At 37.0% G+C, this 25,656-nt stretch overlaps 1 protein-coding gene across 2 annotated transcripts in view; it reads right to left on the bottom strand.

Annotated features, from left to right (window-relative positions):
* The window catches only part of MYPN (myopalladin), a 56,671-nt gene that overhangs the window by 17,700 nt on the left and 13,315 nt on the right, over window positions 1–25,656 (bottom strand). The window contains exons 3-12 of one of the 2 annotated variants that reach the window (XM_065670959.1): window positions 18,771–18,946; window positions 17,568–17,619; window positions 15,544–15,691; window positions 13,946–14,017; window positions 13,601–13,742; window positions 12,611–12,634; window positions 10,451–10,567; window positions 9,342–9,711; window positions 6,515–7,102; window positions 4,060–4,207 (exon numbers count right to left, since the gene is read on the bottom strand). In XM_065670959.1, the coding sequence (XP_065527031.1) occupies window positions 4,060–4,207; window positions 6,515–7,102; window positions 9,342–9,711; window positions 10,451–10,567; window positions 12,611–12,634; window positions 13,601–13,742; window positions 13,946–14,017; window positions 15,544–15,691; window positions 17,568–17,619; window positions 18,771–18,946 (1,837 nt within the window). Of the gene's footprint in view, window positions 1–4,059; window positions 4,208–6,514; window positions 7,103–9,341; window positions 9,712–10,450; window positions 10,647–12,610; window positions 12,635–13,600; window positions 13,743–13,945; window positions 14,018–15,543; window positions 15,692–17,567; window positions 17,620–18,770; window positions 18,947–25,656 lie in introns of those variants that run through there. The other variant, XM_065670958.1, reaches the window with a different exon arrangement.

The following is a 25,656-nucleotide window of genomic DNA, read 5'->3' as shown; positions in this document are numbered from 1 at the left end:
CAGGCTGTGGTTTTAATGATCTAAAAGCTTTCGGACAAACCCTGCCTCTCTTCTACTTTGAAATTTCTTCCAAAATATTTCCTAGGAAAAATAAAGAATATTCATGTAAGGGCTGTGCATAATTTTCTAAACAGCTGTACATTTACTCTGCATCCTAAAATAAGGCAGTGATAATGCTGTTGTCTGGGTCTTACACAGGACACAACCAACCAGCATTACCACATTATATTCTTCGTAGTAAATGACACATATATGCGAGCATAGTCTGTAGTTCTTATAACCAAAAGACGTAAGCCAGGCCCAGGTACTTAACTCTCCTTTCCTTTATTATTGCACAGTTATTTCTTTTTCTTTATTACTGTACAGGATTTTGAGGTTTATTATCTCATTTTTCTATTTTATATTATTTGCATAGCAAAGTTCTGAGAAGGTAATATAATTAATTTCTAAGGTTTGCCTGTAAAGCTGATTCAAATACCAAGGTAAGAGAATCAGTTTGCATGACACATTTATATTTTTTTCCATTTGCCAAAATCCCCCCAAATTCTCTGTCTGCCGCTTTCTCCCCACACATCTTGTTTCTATGTGACATATTCTAACCAAACATTACCAAGATATTTTACTTGTAAGGATGATAAAAAGCCCAACAGACAAAACTGGCAGGTTTTGGGAAGTGGAGGTAACATTGTCTGTGCTCTTCTTTCATCAAGTGGTGCAGAAGCTCAGATATTCACTGAGGTTACGAGGCCTGGATGCTTTATCTTGCAGGATTTTAACCTTAGTCTCCAAGGGGAAGCTCTGAACTCTATGCTAATAAAACATTACGGGGCTGGAGTTTCACTTTTGCAGATGTACTGAAACATCAACTGCAGCAAGGACAAGAATCCAGGTGTTTGTTCTACTTCCTAGCAGGAAAGTGATTATCTTTTTTCTTTTTCTGTCTCAGCCTGTTTCTTTTCTCCAACCCAAACTGGAAGAAAGGATTCTAGCAGCTTCCTCAAACAATCCTAACCATTAAGCTGAAATGCTCTCCAAAATGTCCTGCTAAAGGAGGGCCTGTTCCACGCTCCCTGAAAGTATCAAGTTTTATTTATTAGGCAGGAGAAGGTGAGAGAAAGGCTCAGGTCTCCTGTTAGGGGAGCTCTTCTGAAAGATGGAATTTCCAGATTTTTATCCTGCTGACTAAGGACGCTTAATTATTTGTGCAACCTGGGACAGCACCAACAATACCCGTACTTCCCGGCAAGGAGCTGTGCTGTCCTTTCAGGAGTTAAGAGTTGTGAACTGTCTTCAGGCCAAGGAAGAAACTAAGTCTTCTATATCCTGGGATTTGTCCTGACCTCCTTCCGCAGTTGTGTAAAGCTAATCCTCATTTAGTGTGTCTTCCATTTGAAAGAACTGAGCAAATCTGACTGAAGATGTTTGATTTCACTGAACCACATTTTTTTCAACACTCCAAATTGTGATGAAATTTAACCTGGCAATATAGCATACAGCCATCTGCATGAATGACAGGTATGGTGTGGGTTTGTTTCGGGTTTTTTTGGTTTTGTTTTGTTTTTTCTGGTAAAAATGACAGCTTGTTATTGCATGTACTTGATCAAAGTTGCAGCTAGAATCTTAGCAAAATCATACTTGTATTTCTGTCAGTACTGCGTGATTGTCATAGCTGTAGAAGACCAGAGACTAATCTGTTCTGTCTCGTGCAACATCAGCAAAATTACCAACTATGTTCCAATTCTGTATTTCTTTATTGTTGGTGATGAATGATGTACTGGATGAAACAGAAGGAGTACATCTGGAATATTAGATGTCATGCTGAGCGTGTAATGCTGACACTTAGGAAAATCTTGACTTGTAAGCTAAACATTTTTTGTATGGAAGTCAATGATAGATAATAAATAGAGCACCAGAATGTAAATCACTCTTGTTTATTACTGCACTTTATATAGTAATGTAAGTCAATACCAGTGCTTTAAAGCACAGACTTGTCATCTGCAGCTTTCATTCTGGATGATCTATAGATGTTCTGCAGGTATTTTAAATGAGACCAAATGCTACTATTGAAATATGGGGTTACAATACCATTCTCTAAATAAAAATACTGTATAGGATGCATTTTATGAGAAGAAATTTTTAAAATAGCATGTAGAAAATACAAGGAAGCCAACTCTTTGAGATTCTTATTGGATGCTGTACTCCCTTCATTATGCAGTGATCTCTCACACAGAGGAGAATTACATTCATATATATGAGAAAGTGAATAAGGAGCCCCTCCCTACCATTATAATAACCAATTTAATGCAGATGTGCTATATATAGAATGGAAATGTCTCCTTTTTAATTCTTTGTTAACTACACGAGGAAAACACAGGAGAAAATCAACGGGTGTCTGTCCAGCATTCCAACATATTATCCTCATGATATTGATTGTTCTAAAAACAGCAAAGCAGTAGGAATTTTGGAAAATATTATGCATTCTCTATCTCTTTGAATAATCACTGCTTTCACTTAGGAGAAAACTCAGACTGGAGTTTTCTTCAGTCAGTCTGAGCAGTGGTCTTCTTGGATGTGGAAGAATAAAATCGAAAGTGGTTAAAGGTGGGAACTGTGGGGAAAATGAGGGAACTTTTATTGAGCAATCCTAAAATTATTTGCTAGCTCATTACCATTGGCATTCTAATTACCATAACAGTTAGAGAATTTCCAGCTTTGAAGTTTTTCAGTGTTTGGGGGATATAGGAATCAAGATTTTCATTTGGTCTCATAGAGAATAGCAAATAAGTGTATAAATAACTTGTGCTGTCAGCAGATAACTTTGACACTAGTAGCGGTCATTGTTTCTAAAGGGGTTATCATGCAGTTAAGTCAAAAGACTGATAGGTATTTCACAGTAGCTCTCTAAATAATTTGTCTTATTACCATTGCAAGTACAAATTGTAACACTTGTGATTCATCTGCAAAACATACCGCTTGCCAGTTGTTTTACTCAAAGTGCTTTGGCAGCGCGATCTGTCAGAAAGGTCAACAGCAAAACAAAAAAAAACAGGGATTACACTGCAGTTGTCCACAGAGGGCAATTTGCTCCAGAGACTCCATGGCTTTTTGCTTACCTTAGCATGTTCTCTGTCAGAAGGGCTAACAGATATTGTGAAAACTTCCCTTGTCAACAGCAGATCAGGGTAAGCCATTTGTTGCTGCATTAAGCCTGAGCTGATGGGACAGCTAGGGGGGCTCTGGGGCCAAGGTGAGAGTAGCATAATCACCTATAGACAGAACAGCTATCTAGCCGTCCTTGGTGTGTCCTACTGTTATATGAAGGCGATTGAACCTGATTTACAATGATTTCAACCTCAAAACATAATTTTATTTTTTATTTCTTCTTTAATTTCATAGACACTGACCAGATCTGGTGAATTCATTGATTCCAATTAAGAATGAACTGATATTTAGTTCCTGGAAGTCTGGAAAAGACTTCGTATTCTGCTAAACATTACTAATGCCTGAAGTTTGGTGTACACCAGTAACAGGTACCAAAAACTTTGTTAGGTTCCTAACAAGTCCCTGTCAATACATGTAATTTGGGAGATTTGGAAAAATAGGTTTAATGCTAAAAATTGGATACTGCATTTTAGTTCAACCAAAGTAAAAACAGAAACCTTTTCTTAAACAGTTTGATTACTCCTTAATGTGTGTTAAAAATATACAGTGTATGGATGTGTATGTATGCAATGAGTTGAGCAACTTGTGAAGTGAAAAAATGAAATCCAGTGTACAGAAGCTTCCATGAAAAGAAGGAAGTTTTACATTCCTACTGGTCTCTAACAGAGATGCTCAGAAAAATAAAAATGCCACATAGTCACAAAGTAAACCCTCTACAGCTGCAGCTCCTCATACTTCCTATTTAAAGCTCCAGTTTGCTATTCCAAAGCAGTACTTACCAAAAAAGCTCACTCGGCAAAGTACTGTAGCAGCTCAAACTGCGCAAACACCTTTTGTATCACAATACATGTCTTGTTCATGAGTGAAATTTATTTTAATAGCACTCGTTTTTCTTACCTGCTGACTACTTTGTTGATTAACATCCTCTCTGAAATGCAGTTTTCTTTCCAGGTCCTTCACAAGTGCAGCTTTATTTTCCCGAATAGAATCATCTGTTGCTAATGGCAGAGGCTTCAGATTTTTCTTTATTAATCCCTGGGTTGGGCTATTAAAAGAAAATTCTGATACTAACATGCAGCAACCAGTATATATTTTTTTTGTCACCTGAGTTATATGAAATATTACACTTCAGTTGTCTGGAGGAGCATGTTATTTATCTATGTAGAAGCCAAAGCACAATACGTAGTTTTGTTTTTTTTTTGTGCTATTTTAAAGGTGCATCCCATTCCCATGCCAGTAGGAATTAAGGATACACATGTGAAAGAGAATAAGCGTTGTAGTACTATAATAAGCATCTAAGTTCCATTTGAATTTATACTGGAATAATGATGTCACAATTAATGCTAAAGAAATGTGTATAGGTGTTACCTTAGGTGTACCATCTGTACATTTTACTGAGTCAGGCAATAATTGTAAAGTTAATACAATTTCTCATTGATCTTTATCACCTTCATTAATCATTTACTCTTCCCACTAACTTCTTTCATTTCTCTCACCCTTTTATGGCCCCTAACATCAACAGTTCTTTTTATTTTTATTTTATAAATGTAGTCTGTTTAATTTTAATAAGATTTGGAAATTGCTAAATTCTTAAATAAGACTGTCAGGAGAGTGACAGTGCACTCCTGAAGCACAGCAGCAGCACGCTACTAAAGAGTGTGCAGCGTTATAGTAGTTTACCAGGAGCTGGGATCTTAATAACAGGGGGTCTAGGTAAAGGGCATAACTGATGGTTGCTGTGCAAGATGTTCTTCCTTTTGTTGTTCTGCAGACCTGGTGATCTCACCGCTCTTGTAGCCAGAATTATTGCACTTGATAATGCCAAAGAAGGAAATTTAAACTTCAGTAGATATTCATGGATTAACACAAATACTGTTAAGTTTCCTACCTCATCTTTTCTGCCCTCACTTTGACTCTCTCCCATGCAGAGATCTAGATTTGAATTTCAGCATGATGAGCTCTAGTTATGTGGGAATTCATCTCTGGGCTGGGACCCAGGAAAAGTGAAACGAAGAAAACAATATTTAACTACTCTACATACTGTAAGGATGTATTTGGTAATGCCTGTTAGACAATGTAAAGCACTTCGCAAGGGTTAAATGTCATTAATGCAAAGTGAATAGTGCTTGTGCATTTCTGCACCAGCTCTGAAGCGGAGGTAGGAGAGTGGATGAGCAGTTGCAGTTGGTTTCTGCTTGCTCTTGCAGTACTGTGAAAGCAGGCCCAGGGCTTGAGTTGGCTATAGTTAAAAACTTCACTGTGAACATTGTAACTTTACTACATACGCCTGCCCATGATGCCAGGGACATGAAGGTCTCCAAGCATGTGCCGCAGGGTGATGGTGATTAGGTGGCTGTGCTGGGCAACTTGGAAGTCTGTGAGTATGAGTGCAATAGTGCTTTGAAGGCAGGATTTCTTGGCACAAGGAGTGGTGAATGTTATGTACACAGGAACACATTTTCTAATTAGAGATTGGTTGACATACTATCAGCAGGATAGTTAGGAGATTGTGACTTACTGATGGCTGTCACTACCTGGAAGTATACCATTGGTAAAAGGGGGAAACATCCCTAACTTTGTGCAGAATTTGGAGTTCTAGGGATAAAAATTTGTATCAATCTACTCATGCTAGCCATGCTAACACACGGTTTACATGGTACACAAAAGGAATGATAATTTCAACTCTACTTGTAAAGAAGGAGCTTTTAAAGCCACAACCTTTCCAGAACATCATCATCCTTATTTGCTTGTATGGTGGTAGTCATTTTGTCACAGAAATCATACTATCGATTAAAATATTTATGTGAAAATAACTCTCCTGAGATTTTCTGGTGGACTTTAAACATAGAAAATATTGCAACCAGACAAATACCTTTACATAGGTTATTTCTTAGATTTACCTGGACTAAAAAGTAACTTAGATTATGAGGTACCTTTTACAACTTCACTTGTTGCTTACAGTAGATAAGAATGTTTTTATAGCTCATAGAAGCAAACAGTCTTAGAGTGACCTACCCTGCAAACTTATGAAATCTTTTTTCTCCCACTAGTACAGTCTTATGAATCTCTGAGCCCTCAAATTCTGGTATATATCTGTTTATAAACTCACATTTCTCTACGTGGAATTTATGTTACCCTTGATGTATCTTATTATAGAAGCTACTGCCCCTTTCTTTCTTAATGTAAAGTTTAGATTAAAGGACCAGAATATATGAATAACTTGCTTTTTGATTTTATGAATGACTTGCATTTCAGTAAACTCCCCACTGAACCCTTGAACAGAAATATGTCCTAGTTTCCTTTATGCGTATTTCTTGTCCCTGCTTCCTTGCATGTGGTTTATGCTACTTACGTGGTTGGTGTAGTTCTGGGTAGTCCCATAGCATTGGTTGATGGCACAGTAGGAAGTGAAGGAAGAACAGCACTAAGGAAAGCTACTGGATTCTGAATCCGGCCAGTTGGGGAGATAGGAGCAGGAGTCACACTTTGTGGCTGAAATTGTTTTACACTTGATGTAGAAAGGTTTAATGGAGGCACCATGGATTCTTTAGGGCTTGGTAGAGACTGTTCAGTTTTGCTTGTAAACCCTCCTGGAGACATTGATTGGGCAGGTGGAGGATTTCCTGTGAAATTTTCTTTGTTATTTGTCCTTTGAATTCCTTGAGGGATGTTGCTGAATGTTGTAACTAGGAAGCTAGAAGAGGAGCTGGTAGACGGTGTGGTTTGTGATGGTGGGAGTTGCTTAGGTCGGGTACAGCTGTATGTTTGAGAAGCAGAAGCATTGCTTTGCTTGTATGTAGTCGAGGTTGACTGTTGATGAAGTGAAGTAGCGGAATTCAGTAAAGCTGGGTTAAATGACAACTCTCTTGCAGACATCTGATGCACCTGCTGTTGTTCAAGCAAGACCTGGTTGTGGAGCTGTTTTAACTGGGTCTGATCACTGCATAGAAAACAAAGATGAACAAAATTGGTCATAAGCCCTGAGTGTGCTGGCTAGCTACAGTTCCATATGTGAACTGTGATACAGTAAGAGGTATGGGAAACTGCTACATGACGTATTCTCTAACATTATGAGGAAAGCATAATATTAGTTTGCTACTGAAACAGACTTTTCCTTCTTTTTCCATTCTTTGCCAGAGGCACAAAAATATTTTCTATGAAAATGATTTGACTGAAGATGTTTCTTACATGTCAACACATGAATCATAGAATCATTGAACGGTTTGGGTTGGAAAGGACCTTAAAATCATGTAGCTTCAACCGCCTGCCATGGGGTTGAACACCTCACACTAGACCAGGTTGCTCAAAGCCCCATCCAGCCTGGCCTTGAACACTTCCAGGGGTGGGGCATCCACAGCTTCTCTGGGCAACCTGTGCCAGTTTCTCACCAACCCCATAGTGAAGAATTTCTTCCTAATATCTAATCTAAACCTACCCTCTTTCAGTTTAAAGCCATTCCCCCTTGACCTATCACTACATGCCTTTGTAAAAAATATTAAAGGAACAGCATTGTCATATACTGTTCTGTGTCACTTAGTACCTCTCTGCTTGTGTAACTAAGAGAAGGATTTGGTTTATTGGATTTTAAATGAGCATTTGTAAGGCAGATTGCAGTTACTTAGCTCTTATTAAAGTGGGTTCTGAAACCAGCATTTTGGCTAATGAAGCTTTGTAATAATCCACCGAAAGAGATGTTACCAATGTAATTTAAGGTGGTATTTGCATTTGGTTACAGGCAGGAGTGCAATTCAGAGTACTTGCATTTCATGCAGTTATTTCCTAGATACTATTTACTGTATATGTCTTCAGGGCTTTTTTTACTTTGCAACTAAGGAAAATGATTTTGCCTTGTCAAGGGGTTAATTTAGTTATTAAGTATGTGGAAATAGAGCATATGAAAAGCAGGCTAACTTTTTCCCTTCAAAAACCAAAACCAACATAGAGAATATGGAAAATTATAATGTAATAAATTGTTGAATATGAAGTAACTATTATTAAATAGTGAAAAATGTAAAAGTAGAGACCAACTACAGCTGGTACTGATGAACCAAATATGTGAAGTCAAGAGAAATTCTTTTAAAGAATTATTGTTTCTAGACTGTACTAAACAAAAATCACATTGAAGCTAAAGATGACAAGTAGCATTTTAGAGGCTTAGAAGTTGTGCAATCCTGATTTTGTGTACTTCATATATACATGTGCATAATAATGCACTCCTTTGTTATGTTGGGGGGGGGGAGGAGAAATTCTGTTTTATTCAAGCACTGGACAATTTAAATGCTGCTTCTGTTCCCCTCTTAAACACACCATAGCTCTGAAAGTGTATAGAGCTGTGAACATGAGCTTAGCAAATAAAAAAAATACTGCTCCAAGTTATTCCTATGCTGTATGGCATATAAGTTCTGTCTTGTAATGTTTATGCTATGTTATTACAATCCTGCTTAAAAGTACCAATTAATTACTTTATAAAGTCCTTCCTGAGCCTTAAGGAAGAAATGAAAATAAGGGCTCTGCATGTCTTTTGTTAAACTAGATTTGGGATGTTCCAAAAATGCTAAAAAGATATTTCTTAATAAACTGCAGTGTGAATTCCATAAATTGTCCTATAAGAAAACTACCCGACTTCTTAGAATTTCCCCTTAAGCTCATAGTGCACTAAGCATGCAGGCCTTTTTAGATCAAGGGTTTTCACATTAGCAAATGTTTCCAAGTATTTATCTGTTATGTTTAGACATGAAAGTCATGAGGTCTTGGGGTCTACAGTAGCTAGCTAGCAGCTACCCTATGCTATGTGTAAGCCTGAACGTGTCTGGTCTTGGCAAAATTGCATACCCAGAATTGAGTGAGATATATTTGAAAAAACTGCTTTTATTTTTCCCAAATAAAATCCACGTTGTCCATCTTTTGTTTGCAGCAGAAAACTTTGTGAAATTGAATACAATTTAAAAGGGAAAACATTCCTCTTTCAGAATTGGGGAACAGTTTTCACAAGATTGATAGACAGAAAAAATATCTAGCTCTGTTTTCTATGCTCTGTATTTTTAAGGCCAGCACCAAGTGATAGTGACTGTCTTTCTGTCCTGCATTCGATTTTTTTTCTCTAGTGCAATAGTGTGGTGTTCTATGAATACTAAATAATATCGGTGATGCACCTGAGGCTTAGAAGCCCTTTTACTTACAGCTTTGGTTTAGCCAGTACGGGGGGGGGTTCCTTAGATGGTGATGTTGGTTCTGGTATTTTCATTGGCTGCCCATTTATCGACTCTTGGAAACAGTTGGGTCTGTTTTGGTTTGTAATGCCAGGTCCATCCTCTGATGATGATTCACTTCCTTTATCATCTTCAGGCAGCTTGAAGTGCACCCGGAGACCTATCTTGGAACTCGATCTGGGTTCATTGTGGTTCACAAGAACACCTTCAAGCTTAGGTTTGGGGGTTTGATTTGCTACACGATGGGAAGGAGTACATGGGGGAGGTTGATGTTCAGCAGCAATTAAGTTGATTGAGCTCATTGTGTGAAGGGTAGCAGCATTACTACTGTCTTCAGATGCTGAAATAGTAAATATCAAACTTCTGGTGATATGTAAAACCCATAAATTATAGTGAAATGAAATCACAAAAGTTACGGTTAAAAAAACTCACTCTGATGTCCTTCCAGCTGTTGGACTAAGTTGTTTCACCTCATTTGTTTAGCAACAAGTTCCCTTAACAAAGGAATATTGTGAAGGTGGGGGGAAAAGAGACACAGTTCTAGTCTGGAAGATCCAGCAGTGGTCTTCAGCCATGTGTCCTGTGAATTTTGCTAGCATCTTTGAAATGCAAACTTTCTTTTCAGAGAATTCTCTAACTTTTTGTCATGAAAAACACTGTCAGAATTTGAGCTGAATTGGAGTTAACAGCACACTATTCTTTTTTATATACTGTACTTTCCACACTTAGCTGCATAGTGCCTTGGCAGCTTAAATCATGTAGGCAGTATGAAAGAATCTGTCTTGAGGTTTCCTCCTTTGGGCTCTGCACCAAAAGGTTATTGAAACAGCTGTCTGGACAATCCACAGAGATTCCAGAAATGGCTATTGCCCAAATCTTGAGGTCAGCAAGAGCTGTGTTTTTTGAAGGGCTGTGTGAGATTCATTCCCTAATGTCCTTTGTTCCTTCACATTTCTAATTGTGGAAGGGCACTTTGAAAAGGCATAGCTATCTCTATGTACAATAAGCAGCCTGGATTACACAGGGTAGCAGCCTGCTCTGCTTGTATTAGCAAGCAAAAGACTAAACCAAACTCTTACCTTTGACAGTTAGATGAGCTATACTAGATACTGTGCCATATTTATTGCTTGCAGTACAGGTAAAACTGCCAGAATCTTCTGAAAATACTTCAGCGATAACAAGAGTACAAATTTCCTCTGCAAAGCATCAGAACAGCATTATTACTTGACGTGAACATGCATTGAACAAACACATAAAGCCTTGACTACCCTTGGGGACATTTCCTTAAGTTTTCCACCTTGCTTAGTTTGATTTTAGTTTCATCAGTATTATCAATTTTGGCAGCCTTTGTGTGCAGCAGCTGTTATCAGCATTGTCTGTAGCAACTGGTGTGCTCTGTGCTGCAGCATGCCCAACAAAGTGAAGAACAGGTGTCAGCAGTGTTTGGAAAACATTAGAAAAATGTTTTCCTAACCACATGAAGTGCAGACTTTCTCTCTGAAGAACTTAAAATTTAATTTGGAGAAATACAGTGTATTCTATATTCACAACTCACTAAAATATATGTATTTTCACCTTTGCAAATTGAAAGATTATTTATAATTAACTGGGAACAATTCAAGTGGAGTCACTCTGTAAGGTGAAGAAATGCAAAACATATACATATAGGCTAGCATTTTCCAAAAGTACCAGTGCAGATTTGCAGATAGAGAGAATTGTGCTAATTGTGCTTCTAGAAAGCTGCATTTTCATTTCTTTGTGAAGAAGATTAATGGGCAGCAAAAATGTGCTATCAAAATTGTACTAGAAGAAATTAAATTCCATCTTGAAAAGTCAGTCTGGGGCTATGACATTCCTGTCTGACCAGGATCTGACATGTCTGAGCAGCAATACCAGCTAGTAATTACGTACGGTGATGGGATTTTAAATCTTTTGTTTGATTGGGTAGCTGGGATGGGGAGGAAAAGTAGCATTGGAAGTGTATTGAAATGTGGGCTGATAGCATTTCTTCTGCTAATTAGTGACTGTTTTGCTACCGTTTGGCAAGAAACTTCCCTAAAACCCGACAGGATTAATATCTCATGAGTATTTCTGTGGAAGACCATACCACACTTAAGCTCGATTGTTTCATGTCGTCACTGAGGAAAACCTAGTAGCAACAAAGAGATTATTTGCTAACAACTATAGGAGAATAATACTTCATTATAGCACTAGGATTTTAGAGCTAGTTTAAGGTATTATAGTATCTAGTTTACATACTTACATTTGCCAACCACTGCATGCTTGGAAATGCAGATTCCTTCTGAATCAGCAGCAGGTGATGAGGCAGTGACAACTGCACCTAACTGATTACCCTCTAAAAACTGCTTCACATTACTCAGCAGTGATGCCACTGGACAGTAAAGGAACAGCATTGGTGGGTTCTACTAGAAGCTCCATTTATTCATTCCTAGGTCTCGGAAAGAGACATTGCAGAGAGAGGAAGTTGCATTCAAGACATTTTTTGGGGCAAAAATCTTTTAATAGGGCAAGGAGAAGAGTTACAGAAGTTTATATTCCACAGGAATTAATTAATATAATTCCACAGAAAAAATCATTCAATAATTTTCTGTCTTAAGAGGGGCAGCTTTACATTTTTAATAGTGAAAACCATAATGGGGAGAGTGATTGTCTCATGGAGAAGTAGTAAAAGTCTGTAAGGGTCCTTTGCTCAAAATATGCAGAGTAGCCTACATGCTGCTGTGATGCACGAAATTAGCAAGTCCAGACACTTTTATAGGATTTGCTGATATCAGGGGTGGAACACCTGATGTGATACTCTCATATTACGCTAGTAGAGAGCAAAGGGAATGGCTGACATGGCTAAATGTCTTATGCGATGTTCCCTAACTGGTAAACTAGATAAAAATAGCTCAGTCCTACATCATCTGGTGTACTTACAAACCTCAGATATACAGGGGAACCTCATCCGTTAATTTTGTTAATCTTTAGCTCATAAGGTGGCAACATTTAGATTCTAAGTTAGAACTGGGTCAAAGCAGAATGGAAACATTATTTTCTTAAAAAATGATAGAATTAAATTATATGTTTATGGAACAGTCTAGAATGACATGCATCTTACAAGTTGCTATAGAATGTTGGAGAAGGAAGAAATTATGTTAAATAGTGGAGTTTAATTAGTATTTTGTGAATATATATTTGTATAATCAAAAAAGTATGAGCTTTTTGATGATCCTCACCTGGTTCAGCCATAGATCTTGGTTCTAAAGAGAAGAAGAGCAGAATTAGTAGATTGAGTTACTACTTCCTTTTGCCAATAATTTTTCTTAAACACTGAATACAAAGCTTGATCTTCTCAATAAGATAGAATACTCCTTTTGATGCAATTTTCTAAGGGGTGGTGGAGACAGCCAGGCCTTGTACTCAAATGTATGTCAAATCCACTGAACAATACGAACACTTATGAACATTTTTGAGAATTTATGAATAGGAAATAAATTCTGGAAGAAGTTTTTTTTTTTGCAACCTTAGTACTACTTTATTGTGTCTTGAAGACAATTTCTGAAACTATTACACACATGAAAACAAGTTATGATTAAATATGTTTGCCTATAGGTTTAATTTTGTGTGGTATGTAAGGAATTTTTAGTGAGTTTTAGCAATTTAGCATGCCAGTGACTTATGAGAAAACTGCAGATTTTTTGACTGCACTTAAAAATTAAAGTAGAAGTATATGTTTACAACCTAACATCTATCATGCACATACATATGGAAGCATGCTAATATGTATATCAGGTTACTTTTGTGGATAAATAAGCAATCCACTGCTCATAAGCTCTATTGCAATAGCACTTAACTGTAAGATGAGGGATTTATGGGCAATGGAGCTCTAGATAAATGGTGCAAAACCCAAAACAAATACTGAAAGTAAGTCTGGATTAGAAAAGGACATTGAAGTGGCAAAGGGATCAAAGCAGAAAGAAAACTCAGTAGTGTGGAGAATCTCAGACAAACACTACCTGTGAGTATGCTGTTTAATTCATCCACAGTTTTGGCTTCTAGAACCCAGATATATTGCTGTAAGTATGTAAGTATGTAAGTATGTAAGTATGTAAGTATGGCTTATATAGTTCTTATCATTGCAGTGAGAAATTCAAAGTGTTGCTATTAGCAGTTTTGTTGCTTGCCTGTATTTCATTAGACACAGTATTTCCACACAAGAAACGTACTTTTCTGTAATATCCTAAAATCTGGAGAATCTTCTATCAGTGTTCCTTCTCTATACCATTCAACCTTTGGGGAAGGAGCTCCTTTCACCCGACATTCAAAGACCACAAGCTGCCCCTCAGAAGCTGAAATATCCTGTAACATCTAATAGAGAAAACAAATAGTCAGTAAAAGTCTTATTGGTCTGGCAGTAATACTGATTTCAGTAAGATTTCATAAAGCCACTCAATCCTTGAATGGCTTAAGAAATGCATAATTCCTTTTTTTATCTTTGTTAGAAAATTTTAATTACCTCTTAATACAATTAATTAGCCTCTAGTTTTCAAATATGTCATAGAACAAATTACCTTTGTAAATACAGGAGCAGCAATTATAGGTCTTCCATCCAGTCCTTGCAAATAGTTAGTGGGGCTTTGAGCCTGCAGATTGCAAAACATCATACGATGATATTTAGGTGTATAGTGGTTATTTTCCCATATACAGAAGAAACGTGCTTTTGGAATGACAGAAGAGATTTTGGTGGGTGAAGTCTAAAGCAAATATTTAATGAAATAAGAAAACGTTGCTCTATTATAGGCAACTGCTAGTGATCTGCCTTAATGAGATACTGCCTGAGTAACAATGCTCTTATTGCCTTACTGAGTTAGTCATGGCAAGGAAAACTTCACTGCAACCTAACATCTTTCCTTAATACTTCACTAAGGCAGATCTATGTAGGCTGCTTAGTGGTAGTCTCCTTTTAAAACTTCTTACTTGGAAAATATCTGTGGATGTTAATAAGGAAAAGTTCAGTCAAGTCATGTGTGTGACTAATCCTTTGCCAAAACCAAATAATTTCAGAGGTGGAATATGGCCCTATTGAGCCTACTCAGTGAAATCAGAATGAAGTTATTCTCCTCCTGGAAAACATCCTTATATGACTTGGTTAATAGAGTTTTCCATTTTAGTGAAACAGAATCTGCCCCAGAACAGCAGAATAAATGCTTCAGTATCTCATGAAACAGCCAAATTCCATAGATGGTGTCTTATAGGCCAACAAAATTAAAAATGGTGATTTTTGAGATAACCACTACTCTGGACTTAGGCAGCCTCTGTCAAAATGGGATAATGTCACTAGGGCTTAGTTCTGTTCTCTTTGTAGTCAAAAATACACGCATGTTGCTTCACCTATTCAGTATCTGTTTACTGGTTACCACCTAATTCTAGTCTGTAAACATTGAAAAGGCAGTGTAAAGTGCCTCAGTTTTATTTTTAAGGAGATATGGGTCTTCCTTCCATTAGGAAAGAATGCACAGTTATGAATATTCTGATAGTTTGAAGCGAAGAGGACTCTAAATGCATGCTAACATTAATTAGAAACTCTTTGATATGGATATTAAAATGTTATGTGTAAATAGCATATGTACATATAAAGTAAATGTAGGGAAATCATTCCTCTTAAAATAAGTTTCACTGAAAGAAAATTATTTCAGGTGAGATCTTGAGAGAGAAAAAAAGTTATAGGAAACTTTTAGGAAAGGTACAGGAAAAAGTTATAGGCTGCCACTATTGAAAGTGAATGAGTCAGTCTGCAATGAGGCCAGTGAGCTGAGTTACACATCCAAGTGCTCTTCATGGCATGCAGTCTCTGACCTGCTGGAGTGCACACAGATTCCCACCGCTGGCTGAGCTAGCAGCAGCTGCTCCTTCTGCTCATTGCCGCAGAGATGCCTGTAACCTGGGGGTGAAAGATTCCCTTCCCTGTACCAGGTGCTAAAGGTTAGCTAGTAGGCAGAACATCTCTTCTGTGTACGCATCTACTGTATGGTGGTAAGGTTCAAAGCTGAAGATCATCAGCAAAGCAAAAACTAGAAAATTTGTGGATTCTGAGTCACAAACTGGAGAAGAAACACCTTTGTAAGAGCTTGCTTTTGGTCCTTGAAATTCTCCACATTGTTTCCCCTACCTGATTAACTGGTGTTGACACGGGCTGGATAGGTACAGACACAGGCTGAGCCACAGCAGATGGTGCCTTGGAGGTCTCTAGATGCTTTGTTGCAGTTCTAGCAGCAGGAGGTGCTTCATTCAAGAAGGTGTCAGCTGGCTTTGGTTTGCTGTGGAATATTAACCAAAACCAAATTCTCTTATTGAAAGCTAGAGCTGCGTGTGTCCCCCTTATTTATGTCTGTCACAGTTACATGTCGACCCCAGCTTCACTTCCAGGATTGAATTCTAATTGATCTAAACTGATACATACTCCTAGGTAAACTGTATTTTACAAGAATCAGGCTACTTATCTTGCCACTCTAATCTCTCATACTTAGTTCAGTTACACCAAGTGTAATAAATGGCCTGGATTAACTCATTTATGGCTTGAAAGCTACTGTTCCCAGCTCTGAGCAGCATGAGAGCAGTGCTAGTTTCTCAGAGGACAATGCTAGTTTCTCTTGCTCCCTGAACTTGTATGAAGATTTGGGCTTATAAGGTAATGAAAATACCATGGTCTACTAGGATACAGATTCAATAATTTACTGCTGAAAAATAAGAAAAGAAAGGTATGCTTTCTGACCAACATATGCAACTTTGGAAGTTTACAGGCTGTCACGTCTTCACTTCTTCTAGGTTATTTCTCTATGGAAGTAAAAGAGTTGACCCTATTTTTTTTTTTACTGCTAAATGAAGTAATGCAGATAATGAAGAGATGGTCTTTTTATTCAGTTTGAGCACTGACTGCTCTGGAAGGTACCGTAGGTCCCCACAGGAAAGCCATCCTTGAAACCAGAGGAAGCCTTACTCAGGGTGAACACAGTTATGGTGATCACCGATTTCTCTTTTAAAATTATGGAATTTTTTTCGCCTGTTCTCATACTCATTCCCTTTAATTACAGGTGTTCAGATTCATGTGGGAACAGCCGGAAGCTAAGCAAATATAAAGACACTCTGATTTATACCCAAAACTGCTATTTTGTAATTCTACCATCTGAGGACACCCCATTACAATGTCAGAGCAGCAATCTTTTTTTTCCCTAAGAATTACTTCACAATTTAATGAGGTAAGCAACTTAGAGATGTCATCAAGCGATCAAGATCCTAGTCAACATTACATTAACACCTAATGAGATGAATAAGAAGAAACAGTATGCCAGAGACACCTGGAAAAGTCTGAGTTAAAACTATGAAAACCTTAGCAATTCATCCAAAAGTAATTAATAAATAATGGAAAAAAATAAGGTGCAAGTCTATTCAATTAAAATTTCCTCTTTATATAGCACTGGTTCCTACTGAGGTTGAATTAGTGCATACAAAGGAGTTCAAAATAAAAGAGTGATTATCTTAGTTTTCAATCAGCCTGAGTCCCTTTGAATTCACAGAAGGACTTTGATTCTGAAAGCTTGGATCAGGTTCTAAATGCATGGGGAATGGATTTCATTTAGGAAAAACATAATTATTTCCCAGGGTTTAGATTACATCTGACACCTTTATTTTTATAATTTTTATATATTTTTATATGTGTTAATTTCCTTATCTTAAATCTAAATAATGCATGTATAGCCACCTTCTGCCAAAAAACTTCATGATATACCATACTTTCATATAAGAAATCTTACTCTTAAATTGGATACCTAAATCAGAGTTTAAGATGGGTCTGAATTTTAAGATGCCATCAAATGGCATCTGGTTTAGTAAATTAATTTTAGTAGCTTAATCTTTCAGGTAACATATTTCTCCTTATGTTTATATTTAATATTAAAGTTTCAATTCTTAAGCTGAAGTTGAAGACACACAAGCAAATGTGTAGTTGTTCCATACTATTTTGAAGCAAACAAGCAAACGCACAAACAAAACACAACCCAAACAATCCAAGCAAATCTCAAACACAAGCCGAATGTGTTGGAAGTTGCAAAATATTAATGGAAACTGAAATGTCTATGCTTGTGGGGTTTTTTTAACTGTAAGAGATATGGAAGATGTCCTTGATTTTCAACTTACTGATCCATTTCGTCTTTGATTATTTCACCTTCAGAGTCAGAAGAAGAGACTCCTGTGACAAAGAAAAAAACCCAAACACTTAGCAGAGGAGTTTTGGGAGTTTATCTATGAATGATACAAACCTTTATTCATATTTCCTCTAGCACATTCTAGGGGTATATATTATAAAGCTAAGCCAAAACAGAAGATCACATTGCAGTGGAAATGAGCCAACATTGCATGCAGTGCAAGATGCAGAACTGCTATTGTCGTAAGGCAAATTTGGGATAAAGTGTGAATGAAATGAGGAATACAGCATCCAAGAGTGAATGCATACCTTGGTCTCCCCAGATTCTCTTTAAAATGACACCAGTAGGTTTTAGTCTGTAATTTTTGTTGTGAATCACAATCACATAAGACTTTTTTTTTTTTCCTCTACTGGCTTAAAAAAAAAAAGGGGGGGGAGCGGGGGGCAGGAGGGAGGGGAATATAGCTGTTGCAATGAAACTAGTGCCTTGTAGCACAGTTTGGAGAAGATACTAGCTCAGTTTACTAATAGCTGTCTTACTGAGACATTTTACACTTCAGCTTTCACTGCATTTGTAATTTGCATTTTCTCTCCCTTTCCTGCCAGTGAGCTTCTCCATCAGTCATGGCTTCCATCCAGCATCCTCTGAGTTAGGTAAAAGCAGGCCTTGGCCCCAGTCTCGAGCAGTAGTAAATCCCTGCCAAGCACAGACATTTATAGCATCTATTGTGCAAGTAAAATATCAAATTGCTGGCATATTTATTTTGGTTACAAGGTCCCAGTAATAAGTTAGGATGAAGCTATCCTATGTTCAATTTGGGATAATGACTGTAGGGAAAAGATATTAGAAAGAATTAGATACAAATTTAAATGTTTATCTTTCTGTAGGCTATGACAGACAAAAAAATATAAGTTGGCATCAGAATCTGAATATTTCTAGACTTTAATCTTGCAGTGAGATATAGAAAGTCTCGGGGGAACAACACAATAAAATTTACATGTAAAGGGCAGTCACTCATCTGAAGGTTATTTTACAGAGAAATAATGAAGATGTTAATAACGATGAATCATTGACTCCCTGCTGTGTATTTTTTGTGACAAATCTATTTACACAGTTAACATACAAAGTACATAATTACATCTTAATCCTATATGATCAATTTAAACAACAATTTCTGCAACAATTCTATCATTACCTTCTATGTAAATCTCTGCAGAGGTAGAGTCTGTTCCATAGATGTTTGAAGCAAAGCACGAGTAACGTCCTGTATCCTCCTCAAAAGCTTCAACAATAACCAATGAGTGTTGATCACCTGCCTGGATAATTTGAATGTCTGGTGAGTTTTCAAGCTCCTTCCCTTCACAGTACCACCTGCAAGGCAAAATACACTGTTTATCAATGCAATCAACTTGACAAATAGAATGGCATTGTTCAAAGTCTTTCTGATGATAAAATGGGTGGTTGTTTGCCTGAAGATTCTGACAGAGTATTGCAGGTAAGTGTAGAATCAATAGTCATAGGAATAATTTTTTTTTTGTTTTTTATAATATTCAACTACAGTAAATAATAGAGCTCCTTTCTTTGCAGTATTTAAACTTGCTAACAAACTAATTTATATAAACGATTCTAGCACATATTTTTCTTGCTACACAGATTTCAGTAGTAGACTAGAAGAGCTCTGAATTTGAAATGCTGTCGATTCAGCTCTGAATTTCTCTTGGTGTACATTCAGATATGTGTTGCGGCTTAAACTGTAGAAAAATAAAAAACATACCTAAGCAAACAAATTCCCCTCAAACTTGTGATTCTAAAGTTCATGTTCATTCAGAATGTGACTGAAATTTGCTATAATATTGTTCTCTGTTTTACTGTATATTTAAGACAATCTGCTTTTTATAAAAGATAGAATAAGTGTATCACAAGGAAAGGTAAGTGATTTATTACAATATAGCGGCATTTCCTTACAAGGACATGGGCAGTGAGACAGCTGGACCTTGAATTCTTTTCTGTATCATACTGCCGTTTTTCTCTGTTAAACCCAGTTACACATCCAAGAATATACTCGGCCCTTTAGAGACTTCATGCTTTTGTCTGAGGCATTTCTATGTGCCTTAGTGTTCAGAAGGGTTATTTCAGTAGAAAATACAGGAATCCAAGCAAAAGTAAAAGCAGCACCTAAAAAGCACCGTATGACAGTAACCGTCACTCAATCTGAGAGCTAGTAGGAGAGGAGAGCAGGCCTGGTTGGTATTGCTTGTTAATATGAAGACAGAACAGAAAGACAGAACAGAGAAAAATCAGGTGGGTTTGAAGAACCAGATTCAAATTTAATAAGACAATCTAGGTTTTATAGAGAAGCTGTAGTACTATGTATAGGGATCCAGAGTTAAATGTTTAGGATAATACTCAGAAATATCTGCATGATTTTTTGATGATTAGCTGAATGTGAATAACCAAACTAAGATGCATTTGTGTTTTCACTATAACCTTTCTCATAAACATAGATAGATATAAAACTGCACAAAAATATTTGTATTTTCTGTTTATTGCTGCTTTCTTAACTACATATGGTTGATTAATGCATCTTGTACTTTGTGGGTGGGAACTGTCACACTGACATTTTTTATTTAATTGGCCTTTTAAAGAGAATAATTGTTTCATCCATCTTTATATAAGTACCTGCCAGTTTCTGAGTGCATACAAATGCTATCAATGCAATGGCAAATATATTTACTATTATATATCACACAAAATATGATTAGTTGTAAAAAGGATAAAAATATATTTCTGAGTATAAATTATAATAATTCATATTTTGTGGCTCATAATACAAGGTGCTTCAATACATTTTCATCTCAGATAATTTAGAAAAGCATTAATAAATAAATTTGTTTAACCATTCAGTTCACCTCTTGGAAGCACAACTTTTTATAAAGTTTGTGCTACAAATTGAACATGAAGAAAAGCCCAAATTAACATCTTAGGGTAAAAAAAAAAAAAATAAAAAAAAAATCTGTAAGATAGTCCATACCAATGGAAAACCAGAATTTTATAGAAATGCAATGTAGAATTGAAAAAAGAGCCACAAATAGACTGTGAGGTATGAAGGAGTACAAATCTAGAATTTAGTTGCTGATTATGTAGCTAAAAAGCAAACCATGTACTATTTGTGCAATGGTCCTAGCCATCCAACATGGCTTTCTTAAAGTAGACAGGGTATTCCCCAGTCCACTTTGAGTTGCACACTAGTGTAATCTGTAGCTGTACAGTCAATTGACTTGAATATGCAGCTTGGAAAGCGTACAGATCTGCCTGTTACTGAGGGAGACTCCTGCACTATGGCATGAATCATGCTGCTTAACACAATTTCCCCTTTTAGAAAGGCAAACCTTTGTAGCTAGAAAGCTAGAACTTGGTTCGTGTCTACATCTGCTTGCTTATCCTCTTTTACAAGCCTCCTTTGTAACAAGAATTGAAAATGTGTCTAAGAAAATGACTTTTATGAATTTAACATTTCTGATTGCAACAGACAATCATTTAGTAAATATCATCATGTTAAAAGAGGATGCCAGTAGGGTGTAAAATGTCCCAGCCCTGTTCCCTGACATTTCACAGCTAAGTACAGTTTACTAAAATACATCCACTTCCTTCTTGCAGGGTTTTAACACTGAGAAACTGGCACTGCTTTATGCGGAGAAGTTCAACCAAAGTCACTAATTTCTCTTCTGTTTGAACCTTAGGGCTCTGATAGGCCAGCTTTTTCAGATGTGGCAGCAGTGCTTTAAAATGCTAAAATCCTGATGCTGACTTCTTTGCTGAAGGTTTCTCACTCTGAAGCGAGGATGGCAGGTTCAAACGTTTTCCCAGGCCCAGCTGCCCCAGTCTTAGTCTAATGAAAATGGGTTTGCACCAGGACACTGGATATGTGAATTTCAGGTAACTGAACTATACAAATTCTCCTATATGTCACTCTTGGTAAATGTTTTATTAACATTAAAAGAAGAGACTGGACAGTCAGGAAGCTACAGGTGCATTTAAACTGCCATGGGTGCTTGCATGAACTCGATGTGAGCCTCAACATTGAGAATGTATTCCTCTATGCCTTTGAAGTTTGTCATTTGCTAGGTTTTCTACCACTCTGGTGGGCAAAATGGGATCGTCAAAGGTACTTTCTGTCAGTGGACAATCTGAACATCTAGTGCATGGGATAAAGGAATAACTCTACCACAAGTAAGCAGAGGAAAGGTTTAGCAGTCCCAATGAAGAAGTATGGATATCTGCATTACAGGGTTGACCAAAAATGTCCTTTGAAATTGATTGGCGCCAGTTTTAAATTCCAGACCAGGAAATTACATAGGATTCCTGTTATCCCAAAGGGGGATTTTTTTTTATTTTTTATTATATGTTGTATTATATGTATTATATGGTTTATTCTTATGTTGCTTTCAAGTTTTGCAATTGATGATAATTGATAATTGAAAATGGTCACATTTTCAGGAGAGAAATAGTAGGACTACAAGCATAAATTTGGTATGTGAATGTACAAGTTGCTTTTAGGTGTCTAATACATATAGGCAACTGCGTACTTTGGGAGGTGAGTCATGGGACTTACTCATGTCTTTTTATATACCTACCACATGCCTCCTTCTTCTAATGTAGCCTTGGTTTAACATGTTAGCTTTAGCAGATACGAAAAACTATTCAAGAGAATACCCATGTTCTAGAATTTTATCTCATTTTCAGCAGCACCTTTTCGGAACATTAAATTAACTTATATAGTATGGTGATATTCTGGTTTTGTGTTCATTCAAATGTGGCTCCTCACTCAAGTGACACATAAAGCAAAACACATTACACAGAATGCTGTATACAATCACTATTAAGATGTAATAACTCTTTGTGTTACTAGTGGTCATCTTTTCCATTAACCTTTGTGTGTCTGTGTGAAGATAAGTCTGTATTGCATGCCTATGTGAGGCACAATTCTAATTTTCTATAAGCAAATTTAAAAACACCGTGTAAGCTATTTATCTCAATTATTTTAGTAGTATGTCAGTAGTATATTCCTTCAGTAGTATATTCCTTTACTTGACTTAAACAGACAGTGGAGCAGGACTGAGTTCATTCTTTTCTTGCAGTTATTTTTTCCTTTGACTCATTAAAAATTCACAACAGAAGTGATTTAATAATTCAGGAATAAACTTCTGTTTCAAACATTTGTTTAGTTCTTCTATGCCGTGCATTCTTTAGTCACTATTTTCATCATAAAGTTATTTTGAGATTAAGCTGAGAAAAAGAACATTCTCCATGTATGTTATCTCTTTGAAATGCTTATAAATGAAAAACAATTCTTTTTTGTGAAATTAAGTTTTATGTAAATCTTCAGCATGGCCATATCTACTCTTTGCTTATTAACATTTTATTTTATTCTTACCATCCAAACGTTGTACGTGTTAGCAATGAAATGTCAGTTCCAAGGGGAGTTCTGACATTGAGATACGTGGCATGACTGAAGTAGCAATGCTGTCTGTCACTGACATTTCATTCCTGCCATGAATTGTAATGATAGCTTCATCATACAAGGCAGGTTCACATTAAGCACAAGAAGTGTCATCCGCTGTGCCAAATTAATCCTAGGTCTTAATCTATTGACTTGACTGGAGTTGCATGTAAGGGAAGTTTGGCTCTCTAGACTTTGAGCACTAACACAGATACATGTTTTCATTTGGCAGCCAGGAAGAAAAAAGTCTTAATCAATCTTACATGGCTTCAGAGTCTCTAAAAATCTGTGATTAGTTACAGCTCCAGTCTCCTTAAACAAAGCAGCACTAAAATGCATTTTTTTAAGCTTTGTATGCCTATGTTAAAGAATGTTTTCATGGAAACCTTATGACATACAGCCTGTTTTTAGAACTTCAAATCCTCATGACACTTTCAGGATAGCTCTGTATGCCAAACCATGCAATGTGATTCATAAGTAAAATTAACCTAAGAGTGATGTGCCAAACAGTTTGGAAAAATGTAGGCACCTCTGAACTTGAGGGAATGACTGCTCTCCTCACAGAGGGGAGTGAATGTCACACCTATCATTACTCATACAGAAACAAAGCTGCAGAAGGAAGCATGAGAAAGAGATCATCAAAACCTTTAACAGTTTGGAAATATGAAGAAATACTTCTCTTAAATGCTTATCTCTAACCTGCAGTATAGTCAAAGTAATAAATCAATAAACTTAGTAGTGCTCTTTAGTTGCAAGGTAAGGTTTGAGTTAGCTAGAGGCCCATATACTACAGTGTCAGTCTTTGTCACTTCTGACACTGCATTCAGCTGATGATACTGAAAAGGGGGTAACATTTAATTTAAGCTTCTTTCTAGATAGGTGGGCTTAACGAGCTTCCTCTAATATGTGAGTGTGTTACATTAAGGCTGAGTTATCTAAGGAAACAATTGGACAGGTCTGTCTGTATTCAGCCAAGCAGGATTTAGCTTTCCGTATCCATATTCATATTTCAAATCAGTTCCTGGTTTCTTCTTTTGCTCCAACACCCAGTTTTCTGTCCCTCAGTGAGCTCTTTTATAGTCCAGACAGTTACCTACCAAGCATGTAGATTATAATGCTGTATCATTGACAATGATATTTTGACCCTGATCCATCATGAATGACATTTACACCATTTTTACCTCATCAATTTTGTTTTGTACTGTCTTGCTTTCAAACATGGTATCTGCCCATCATATTCTCCAGTCCTTTCAATTCCTGTGATCTGCTTCTTTCTAAATCTCCTGTCTCTAATTTCTCTCTTATAATTCCCACTACGTTTGTTTAACCATCAGATTGCTCCTAGTGTTGACTGAGAAACTATGTTACAGAGCTTGTTGAATCATGTTCTTATTTTGCAATACCCTGGGTTCCCACAGTACTGCTTCTACATAGTGAGTGTATGTATTATAAGCATTAAAAGTAATTTGGGATTGATTCCTTTCTATGGTTAGGAAGTCCATTTTAAATCAAAGGAGACAGGCAAGCATGCACCACCAGATGTGGGTCCAGAGGATGCTTGTTTATTAAGCTTGGTCATTCAGCTGAGTTGAAGGAAGAAGAGATCACACCTTAAAGCCAGTCAGCCTTAAGCTTTCTTTTACCAGTTGCTACTTTGCCAGTTAGTCCTGTCCTGGGACTACTGATTTTCGTACCTCTCTTGCTTATCTATCAGAATTCTTCTCTCCTTGCCCAGCTCCACAGATACTGAACCTAACTCATCAAACCTTGAAAAACTGTTACCCTCAAAGCAAGATATGCTAATTCTGAGCCCAGTTCTGCACAGTTCCACAACTGTGGCCAACAAGATGCTTCCTTCATTTTTGAAACTTTGCACAGCAGATCAAAGACACACACTATTCTTTGTGAAAACAAAAACAAAAATGAAACCCTGCATTCTCATGTCTCCATAGTTAACAGAACACATATCCCAAAGTATATTACATTTTCTGGTTTCCTTATGTTGTAGCACTGACTAAAAAGGCCACTGGAAGCACATGAATGTTTAGCACTCAAGCAAGTGAATTATTTTACGCCCTTTCTTAGTGTTACTCCTACACATAGATGTAGTTGAAAGAATCTTGAATGAACAGGGCAGAAGTTGTTAACAAACAAGTATGATCAGGAAAGTGTTCAATCAGCTAACATTACCAGCTTTCTGCTTAATACACACACAAGGAGTACGTATGTGCTGCGTAAATCACAACTTATCCCCTTGTGTTTTATCTCTTACTTGTTAGTTTAAATTGTAAAACTGAAAACTGAGCCCAGTCTTTTTCTTGAGCTTGACTGCTTTGGGACTGATTTCTCCTATGGGACTTCTTTCTCCCTGTCCCTACTATCTGTGGCCTTGGAGCATGTAGATTCTGGGCTTCTGTGTTAGTTCCTCTAAGACCCTGATCTGACTACAAGTATGAGTCAGTAAACTAGGGTTGCATTTCTGTTTGGAGCAGTACTGTGCCTGGCAGCAGTGTATTGTTGTTGGAAATGTTTGATGAACAGTTATTCTGTAAAAGTGTAATAGTTCCTGTACTGACTGGCA

This window comes from Lathamus discolor, chromosome 3 (genome assembly GCF_037157495.1).
Source record: "Lathamus discolor isolate bLatDis1 chromosome 3, bLatDis1.hap1, whole genome shotgun sequence".
In the NCBI taxonomy this organism is placed as follows: domain Eukaryota; kingdom Metazoa; phylum Chordata; class Aves; order Psittaciformes; family Psittacidae; genus Lathamus; species Lathamus discolor.
Note: the sequence above shows the minus strand (reverse complement) of the source record. Positions and strands in the feature narration are given on the sequence as shown.